Source organism: Cryptomeria japonica, chromosome 5 (assembly GCF_030272615.1).
Source record: "Cryptomeria japonica chromosome 5, Sugi_1.0, whole genome shotgun sequence".
Classification (NCBI taxonomy): domain Eukaryota; kingdom Viridiplantae; phylum Streptophyta; class Pinopsida; order Cupressales; family Cupressaceae; genus Cryptomeria; species Cryptomeria japonica.
This window is the reverse complement of record NC_081409.1, coordinates 866,397,191-866,407,269: the sequence shown is the minus strand read 5'-3', so window position 1 is coordinate 866,407,269 and position 10,079 is coordinate 866,397,191. Positions and strand designations below refer to the sequence as shown.

The 10,079-nt window shown below is 36.2% G+C and overlaps 1 protein-coding gene across 1 annotated transcript; it reads left to right on the top strand.

Moving 5' to 3' along the window:
- The first annotated feature begins 4,923 nt into the window (after positions 1-4,923).
- LOC131043408 (probable disease resistance protein At4g27220) lies at positions 4,924-7,890 on the top strand. The gene has a single exon (XM_057976598.2). It carries the CDS (start codon positions 4,924-4,926, stop codon positions 7,888-7,890), a length of 2,967 nt encoding a protein of 988 aa, XP_057832581.2.
- Positions 7,891-10,079: the final 2,189 nt, after the last annotated feature.

The window sequence follows — 10,079 nt, the reverse complement described above, 5'->3', positions numbered from 1 at the left end:
CTCTCTCTTGTCTATGGATTAGAAGCAATACTGCAAATAGAAGTAGAGATACCTTCTCTACGAGTATCATTAAAAATCCTTATCCCAGATGAAGAACAACGAGTATCTAGATTGCAAGAGTTAGAATTGATCTATGAACGAAGACAAAATATCTTTGATCATTTAAAGGTATATCAGCAAAGAATGTGCCAAAGTTATAATCACAAGGTCAAACCATGAGTCTTTCAAGTTGGGGAACTAGTACTAAAGGAAAATCCACGAAACCAGTTTGATCAAGAAAAGAAAGAGAAGTTTGAACCAAACTGGTTAGGTCCGTTTGTGGTCACAACAGTATTTGGATCAGGAGCATATCAACTATCAACACATGACAGGGATCAGCTCAAAGAACCCATCAATAGCATGCATCTTAAGAATTTTTATGTCTGAAAAAACAAAAAATCCAAAAAAATAGTGAAAAAGCAGAAAAAATAAAAAAAAACTGTGAAAAAACAGAAAAAATCCAAAAACAATGAAAAAGTACAAAATCCAAAAAGAATAGTGAAAAAGCAGAAAAAATCCAAAAACAAACAATGAAAAAGCAAAAAAAAATCCAAAAAATAGTGAAAAAGTAGAAAATACAAAAATAGTGAAAATAATGAAAAAAAAATCAAATATGAGAAAAAGTGCAATAAAAATAGATGGTGAAAGCCTAGCAAACCAACGTTATCTGTCAACTAGCTCTTCCATCTATTGGTTCATGCATCCCTCCGCTTGCATTCATTTTGCATCAGCGTTGTTCATATCCATAATAAAGCCTTTGTACATACACAGGCATTGCAGGTGATTTCTCGTCATGGTTTGGATCATTGTATATGTCATAATAGAGTTTGTTTCTAGACTGGGGGCAAAATCCTAAACCTAGCTGGGGGCAAAATAATTCATTGTTTTGAGCTTAATCAGACAGGTAGAACAATCATTAGGCAACACTTGGCAAGCAAAAAGCTGACACACATCCAACGTTGAACATAAGATCACATTGTCAATCACCAACTATCACATATCAATCTAAACATGACAAACACATATTAATGGATGACATATTTTGACTAATGATTTTAACACTTTGACAATAATGGTTCAACTATTTTATCTTGATTTTTTGCTATCAGGATTTCTGAGTGACTCCAAGATGTCTTTGACTAGAGGAACAAGGAAGGAACGTGACATTTTTCTTGTCTGTTGTTTGTAAATTAATTGTTAATATGTGCAAAGTTGTCTCAGGACATGATCATCAGAGTATCATAGAAGACATTTTGGACTTGCATATAGAAATGGTTAATACTACCTGTTTTACATAAGCAAAACTCAGGTCATCTTGGTTCAATTATACCTCGATGCTTGTGCTAACTTGCAATATCAAAACCCAGGAAAGTAGTTCTCAAGTCATCATGGTTCAATTATACCATTGATGTTTGCACTCACTTCCCACATTTTAAAGGCTCAATGATGAAACAAAGCAATGACCACATGACCGGTCTGATCACCGCATTGCATTTCATTTTGCATTTGCATTTTTAAAGTAGATTTGCATTTCATTTTGCATGGGATCAAAAAAGCTCATCTTATCCAAGGCCAAATCTATCACAGGAATCATCAATGTATCATCATAAGTGTATACACAACCAAAATGATGACTCATCTCTCTCCAGATATTGTCAACCCAACACAAATCTTATGCTACCCCCTCAAATGAACCCACATCAGCATATATGCATCTTCCCGCAACATGATATCAACAAACTGTCAGTTTTTTATCCAATCAATCTTATCAATTCTATCAATCGATCTCATCTGATCTATTCTATCATATCTTATACAGGATGTATCTTTCTTGAAACCAAACGTTTTGATCAAGTCTTATACAGGATATATCGTTCCTAAAACCATACACTTTGATCATCTTTGTCTTGTACAGGAGGTGTCATTCCTAAAACCAGACTAAATCTCGATCTTATCAATCTAATCAATCTTATCAATTCAATCAAGCTTTATCAATCATCACATCTAGAACCACATCATAGTGATCAAAGAACTCACACTTTCATCAATTAATGTTACGGAAGTCAAATCATTTCTTATCGGGAAATCAATTTCGCAATGATCCAAACACTCCAAAGGTCATTATCTCAATTGATCTCCCGAGGGGGTATCATTGTACCGCAATTTATCAATCAATGTCTAGGGCATCCTATCGAACCAATATCACATCACCATCATAAAAAATGAGATTATTCTTTGAATCAACGCGTCATCACACCTCGCTTCAAAGAGGGGCAAAATGTATACACCTAAAAATGGGATGAAGATAATTAATTAAATAAGCAATTATTTAATTAATCCCCCTTCCCAATTTAATTGAATCCATTAGCAATTTGATTAAATTCTCCCATTCATCTACTTATTAATAAATCTAAGGATTTATTTAATAGGTTCATTTCTATAGTCCCCTTTGATTCATTCCTTCTAATCCCCTAATTAATTAAAACAAATCAATTTATGAGTTGTTGAAAGTTAATTAGCCTTTTCCTATTATTTAAATTTTTAAATTCAAATTACCCACATGCCTCCTAACTTTTAACCACCTAACCTAACCATCCCCTAACCAAACCCTATCCTATTTTGCACATTCAAACCTCCTTATCCTAACCTCCTATGGTGTGGATATTCTTCCCTTTATACACATGGCACTTTTGCCAGATGTCTCCTCCCTTAGAAACTTTCCCTCTCATGAGCAAGGCTCCTTGACACTTGTCACCATAGAAATGACAATCGTCCCTTCCTCCAACCTCTTCTCCAACTTCCTCAATCTTGGCCCTTGATATCTTCATATCAGATCTGGACCATTGATTTCTGCCACCTTAGCTTTGGTCTTGGAATTCCTATAAAATATCCCCCATTTTCGAGCAATAAGGATCCCTTGCATTCATATTTTTAGCATCATTACTATAGGCATTTTCATTTCAATCATCTAGTAATTAGCATTTTGGATTAATCATAGCATGTTAATCTAGTTTCTTAGATCATGCATTTCATATCATTTGCATAATCAATCATGATCAAGTAGCTACTCAACTCTTGAGTTGCCACTTTGGAGGCCATTGCTCTGCTGAGAGCAAATAAATCCAACACCTTCAAGGTCCTCAAGAATAGAAGAAAATGGGACATTTCAAGTAAGGCTTATGGTTTGCATCTTTAATTTAGTTTTCAATTAAGCTTTCCATTATGTTTTATTGTCTCATTATATGTGTATACCTTTCTTATATACCACATTTTTAGCATCACAGAGATAAGTAGAGAGGAAAGGAGAGAGAGGTAGAGAAATAGGTAGGGAGGGAGGGAGATGTAGGTTGAGAAATAGGTAGTAGGGAGGAAGAGTGGGGAGAGAGGTGAGATTGATAGAAGCGACAAGAGAATGCTCCAGAGATAGAGGGAGGGATAGAAATAGAGGTCTTGCAAGGAGGGAGATATACAATTACATAGAGAAAGAGAGGGGGAAATAGATAGAGGTGGAGAGAGGTGAGATAAATAGAATTGGAGGGGAGAGTTGGAATGAGGGAGAGTAGATAGAAACAAGTAATTAGAGGGAGAGACAGAGACAAAGACATATAGAGACAGAGAGATGTAGGTATAAAGAGAGGGTGGGAGGGAGATTTATGTAGAGAAATAGATGTATGTTGGGAAGGAGGGAGAGGTATGCATACAGTGAGGGAGAGGGGAGATAGATATAAGTAGATATAGAAGGGGAGAGAGGAGGAGGGAAGGAGAGCAATGTAGAAAAATAAAAGAAGGGAGTGAGGGATGTATGTAGACATAGATTACCCTTGTGCTTTGATACCGTGTTGAAAAATATAGACATAAATATTATAAAAACTAAATTATAATGTGACAGAAAATACCAAAATGTATTAATATTATTGATGTTCATTAAGAGTTTTTATAATATATTGTGTAAATACATATAAAACATTGCATTTCTTGCTTCCCAAAAATATTCTAGGAAAAACCTAACTTTATTATAATATGTAAACCTAAATTATCCATCGAAGTTTGGTCCATACATAAATCAATTTTGTTTTACCAGATTTGATGGAAGAAATAATATCTTAAATATAAGAAATTCATTTGAAATTGAACTTTCCATGTTATCAATATTACCTATAAGCCTTCCGTTGGCATGAAAAGGTGTAGTTACATGTTTCCGTGGTTAACATGTCGTAGATAAGTGAAAATTTTCCATGCAGATGAAATGTCCAAGAACGTGCATGGATGTAGGTTTGATTGACTGCACTCAATTCTTTTCTTCATTACGAATTTTTCTAATCAAACACATTACCTCTGTTTCTCAGTAGTCTCGTCAGTGCAGAAAATTACAGGCGTGGAATTTGGGGCAGGGATGGAATATTTTTTTGCAAAACATTTCCTCTGGTTCTCAGGAGTCTCGTCAAGCAGAGAAAGCCGGTTCGCAAACGACAAAATTAAGCTTAGTGGCTGTCATTTTAGTGGAAGAAAAACCCAAAACAAAAACAGTCAATAAGCAAAGGGAAACAAATTTATCGAGAAACCGTGTGAAATCGAATTTGTTTTTCAATGAGTTCTATTATTCCTTCAACCTATGACCATAACTAAATGCTGACTGACAATCCGCCTGGTCAAATTGACGTGTTTGTGTACATTATTTTGTAAGACCTTTCCACTCTTTCCTAAGTAACGAGATCTCTGTGAAATATCAAATACTAAGATAGCGTTTGCTTTTCAGACGAGACACCAGATTAGTCCATTTCTCTGGCAAAGAGCTTTAGCTGCTATTTGTTTGTATTTCCCTTGCTTTCCCTGAAACAAAAAATTCCATTAGAATTTCAATTTTCTTTTTAACGTGCCTCAAAAATGGGCGATCCTGGCTTCATCCCTGGAATGATTGGATACGCGATTCATTTAGCTGCAAATCAAGTTATTCAACGCATCAATGTTGCCATCAGATGCAGGAAAGAATTGGATGGCCTCAAAGATCTGATACTCAAAATTAAATTAATGAACATGGAAATGCAGGAATATCGAAAAGCTTTGAACTCTGGCAGCGCGAGTACATCCTCTGATCCTGCTTTGCCCTTCACAGTCAATACTTGGTTGAACGAATTGAATACTCTTCTGGATGAAGCATCTGATTTGGCCCAGCAGTGCACTGTACACTCATACTCTCATCTCTTTCCTCGTTATAGAACAACCAGAAAGATCAGGCAACTCATTGAAAGTGTGGAGAAGCATCTAGCCTCCACGCCTTCTGTTGCTTTTCTTCATCAACTACAGCAGCATGTGTCCAATCAGGAAGCGCTTAAGCAGATTAATGAGAGAATGGATTCACTTAACCTGCGTACTCCAGCACTTGCTGGCACATCTGGAGATCTCTTTCCATCTACTTCTTCAGATGCTCCCAACACGAAGTATATTGAGGAGGCACTCGTTGTCGGACAAGATTCTGCATCAGCCAGAATGAGAGAGCTGATTGATTCACAGCAGCACAAAAACGTGTCTCGTTTCGGCCTTGTTGGGAAAGGCGGGGCCGGTAAGACTCTACTACTCAAACGACTCTTCAACAGTGACCAGGTACAGACTCTCTTTTGCAATGACTTGATGCTTTGGCTTAATGTTTCACAAACTCCATCTTTCAATGCTCTCAGAAATGATCTTGTGAAACAAATAGCTCTTAAAGTAAATGAAAGATTGGAAAGTAGAGAGGAAGACCGTGTGAAAACTTGGTTGAATGAAAGCATGAGAAAAAGAAAGTTTGCCATGTTTTTAGACGATGTTTGGGAAACAAGTGCAACATCCTTGTTAGAGGAGCTGTGCGTTCCTCACTTTCCATGCCACAACTCGAACATCATCATTGCAACCTCCAGAAGTAAGAGCGTGCTCTCACAGTTGGGTGTTCCACCTTCATCGGTCATCGAAATGCAAGACTTGACTGAGGATGACAGTTGGAGATTGTTTTCTTCCCATGCTTTTCCACACAGTAATGGCGTCTTGCCCATAAGCATTAACCAGGAAAAGGCGAGGCGCGTTTGCAAGGAGTGCGGGGGCCTTCCATTAGCCATCAAAGTAGTCGGGCAGGCAATGGCAGGCGTTGCTCAGTCAAATGAATGGGAATTTGCACTCCAGAAGTTGCAGAATGATGTAAGGCACTCGCTTTCAAGCAAGTTGAGACTAAGCTACGATGCTTTGGCCGACTTCACTGGCTATGGAATTTCCCTGCAGTTGTGCTTCCTCTGCCTTGCCGCTTTCTCAGAAGATGAAGTCATCCATACTGGAATCGCTATCGAGTACTGGATTGGAGAAGGGTTGGTGGCCGGGCCGGATCCTGTCCAAATTGGGGAGATATACGTCAATTTATTAGCGGACCGTTGCCTTATTGAACCAATCCAGAAGGATCACGACGGAAAGGTGATCAATTTCAGACTGCATGATGCATTGCACCATTTTTTAGCACACCAAATTGCTGAAAAGGAAGAAAAATGCTTCTTTCAAGCACGCAAAGGTTTAGGAGAGTTTCCTGCCGATGATTGTTGGGGAAACATCAGAATTTCGTTAAGGGACAACAGTTTGACCAAAGTTCCAAAGGCTTTCGGAGCTCCCTATATCCGCTCCTTGCTACTGGCTGGCAATAATTCTTTGACGGAAATTCCAAAAGAAGTAATTGGGAGTATGACCGCTCTCAGGATTCTGGATTTGTCACGGACTGCCCTCCAGTCGTTGCCCAAAAACTTGGGAAGTTTGAAGCATTTAGTTTGTCTCACATTGTGCGGTGTACCAATCAAGCGACTGCCCCACTCTATTGCAGCCCTCATAAATCTTCAAATATTAGATCTTTATCAATCTGATATTACACAACTCCCATCCAGCATTTTAAAGTTGACTTCCCTACAACTTCTGAATGTTGCTTCTTGTCAAGACCTTCAGTGCATGCCTTATGGGATCTCAAACCTTAGGTCTCTGAAGTACCTGAACATGGGCGGTTCTCGGAATATAGGGTGGAATAAGTGCAGAAGAGGCCGGCTTTCACTTAATGATTTGGGCACCCTAAACCAACTCAAAAGGTTGGCGCTTACAAATAATGGTGAAATAATTCGAGAAGGTGTGCTCGGAACCATGAAGCAGATGGAATCTCTATTTTTAGATCTCACGGATATGGAAAAGCTTCCCAGTGACATGACTGCCATATCAAAATTGAAGAAACTCTGGCTAGTGTGTCCTCATTTACTCCAAATAGAAGATTCCTTTTGTGAATTTCAAAATTTGGGCTACATTTGTTTGTTCAACTGTAGCATGTTGAAACAACTACCTCTGTTGCACAAACTTACGAATCTAAAGCACCTACAGATTGTTGCTTGTCGCAACATAGAGAAGTTCCCAGAGGAATTTGGCAACGAAGGAGCATTTCCCAAGCTAGAGGTATTTTCACTGGTGGAGGTGGAGAGGATAGAGCATCTGACAATAGTGGAAGGAGGAGCACTGCCTTCTCTCAAAATTTTGACAGTAATGAAGTGCGAATCATTGCAGAGGATACCACAGTGTTATTGGAATTTGAAGAGTGTAGAAAAGATAAGAGTGTATGGTTGCTCAAAGGTTCAACTTGTCATGAAAGAGGAGGAAAGCTTTATCAATACAAAGAGCAAGGTACAAACAATAACATTATCTACCACAGAAACTAAAACATCAGAAAAGCGCTACAATGATATCCTTCGTCGGGGTGAACATTTTTATTACGGTGAATTTTGGTGCAGCGAGATGTTTCAGTTTTTAGATGAAATTAATCGATTTTGGTCTTTATATATTTTATGCGAAAATAATCGTATATAAATAGATAATTGTATAGTCATTTGACTAACAAAATTTTAATATTATTTTAATATAAGTTGTATATTATTTTAAAATAATATATGTGTCTCTAAGGGTTAAAAGGTTTTATCTGAAAGCATAATTTTATATTTGGATTATATTGTATATTTTAGATTTGTCTAGATAGATTGGATCATATAGGGCAACCTAATATATATTATTTAAAATGTATCTCTTATTCTTAATATTTTTTTTAGTTGTCATCTTGTTAGTTTGTGGACCCAAAATGTTGAGTTGAGTGACTAAGAATATTTATTTATAGATAGTATTAGGTTAGTAAAAAGACGTTTGGGAATCATCTCTAAATAGGAAATCACAAGAATACTAAGTTTCTATTTGATTATAGAAACTTTAAAGTATCATATCTACATCATTAGACATCTTCTTGCATTCCTTGTGTAGTGTGTCAAATAAAGTGTAAAACAACCTTCTAAGAGCTTGGCTTGCAATTGAAACAAACCAGGTTTCCTCAAAGCAAGCATTATGGTATTTCTTAGCACAACCCATTTTTAATTACAAGTCAAACAATATAGGCATACCAATTCTAAAAGTTTGCATCAATGTTATAGCATGTTATGACAGAAGGCTAAGTCCACATGATATGATTTAGTCCAAGACTAGTTTACACAACACTCCCCATTATAAAAAATGCAATTTTCACCTAAATTTATTACTACTTTTTAATATCTAATCTACATTAACTTTTTGTTATTATTTTGGGTTAATTGCCACAACACATTCATAAGTCAACACTATTATTCCAAAGAAGCTAAGTATTTTTATCCATCTCCATCTTTTGATTCTCAATTCATTTGATTTAGAACTAGTTGTTAAATTCATTACTTAATTTTTATATTATATTACATCAACAAAGAGTAGGAAATTGCTTATTTCCCTTACATAAGTCGATGATTGTTGACCTAACTTAAACACCACCTAGATATTAGGCCTAGCTTGAAACTCCATTTTCCATTTTAAAATCTGATATACTATGCATTTATTTGTCAATAATGTATTACTTGAGATTATTTTCTTGATTTCCATTCCAAACGAAATCCCAAAGTCTAATACCCATGTGCCAAATCCCTTGGCTAATTCCTCCACTTCCATGACATATTTGTACATTCTTATAGTTCAAAATTTGACTACCTCTATTCACCTTAGTGACATGGATACTTTCAACCACAATGCTCACTTTGAATCACTTTAGAATCAACATATAAGTGAGACTACCACTACATATTACAAACATTAAAGTAGGAAATAAACAAGTTAGAGGATGATGCAAAATCATCATTCTTAGCTAAGGAACTCCAACTCATTTTAATTAAATCTTATGAATCAGACGTATTAAAAGGATTTTTGGGGGGGGACACTACTTTCCCTCATGATTCGTCCATCCATCTCATTTATTTGGTTTTCTATCATCATTCCCTCAAGCAATCCCAATCACCTATATTTCATCATAAGTATCTTATCTCACCCCTCACCTATAGATTTAGCGCCACTATCCATCCCATTTCATCCCATGTGTTTGTTGATCATCCCTTTGATCATTGCACCTACCCCACACACCCATATCTCTCCTACCCATCATTTCCATTCCATCCCCCATTCTAGATCAATTATACCACTCTCCAATATTCTTTCATAGTCCACTTAAATGCAATCTATTAATCGTAGCATATGAGTTCATCATCTACTCCAAAACTATTTATTATCACTAAGTTAATTCACGGTGTAATCCATCACAATACAAAATTATTGCACATCCTTTCCTAATGCTTTTCATGAATACTTGATTCAAAATGCACAATAGTAAAGGAGATCTAGTGATCCAAATATATGCATTCAATACAACATTAATAAGCATTATTTATGATGAACAATTATCATTAAGATTTTTCCCCATGTATACTAAATAATTATGCAATGGAATTGCTCTTTTCAATATCATATGGATCAATCCTCTCTTAGACCAAGCTACCAAATATCTTTGTCCAACAATTTCAATAAGTATATTTTTAAATGTAATATTATCTAAAATAGTAGATTGAAAAAAAGGAATTAATGAGAGAATTCATGATTATTTATTATGATTCCAAACATTACTAACTAAGATGAATTATCAACCATGTGGTATCTAATTA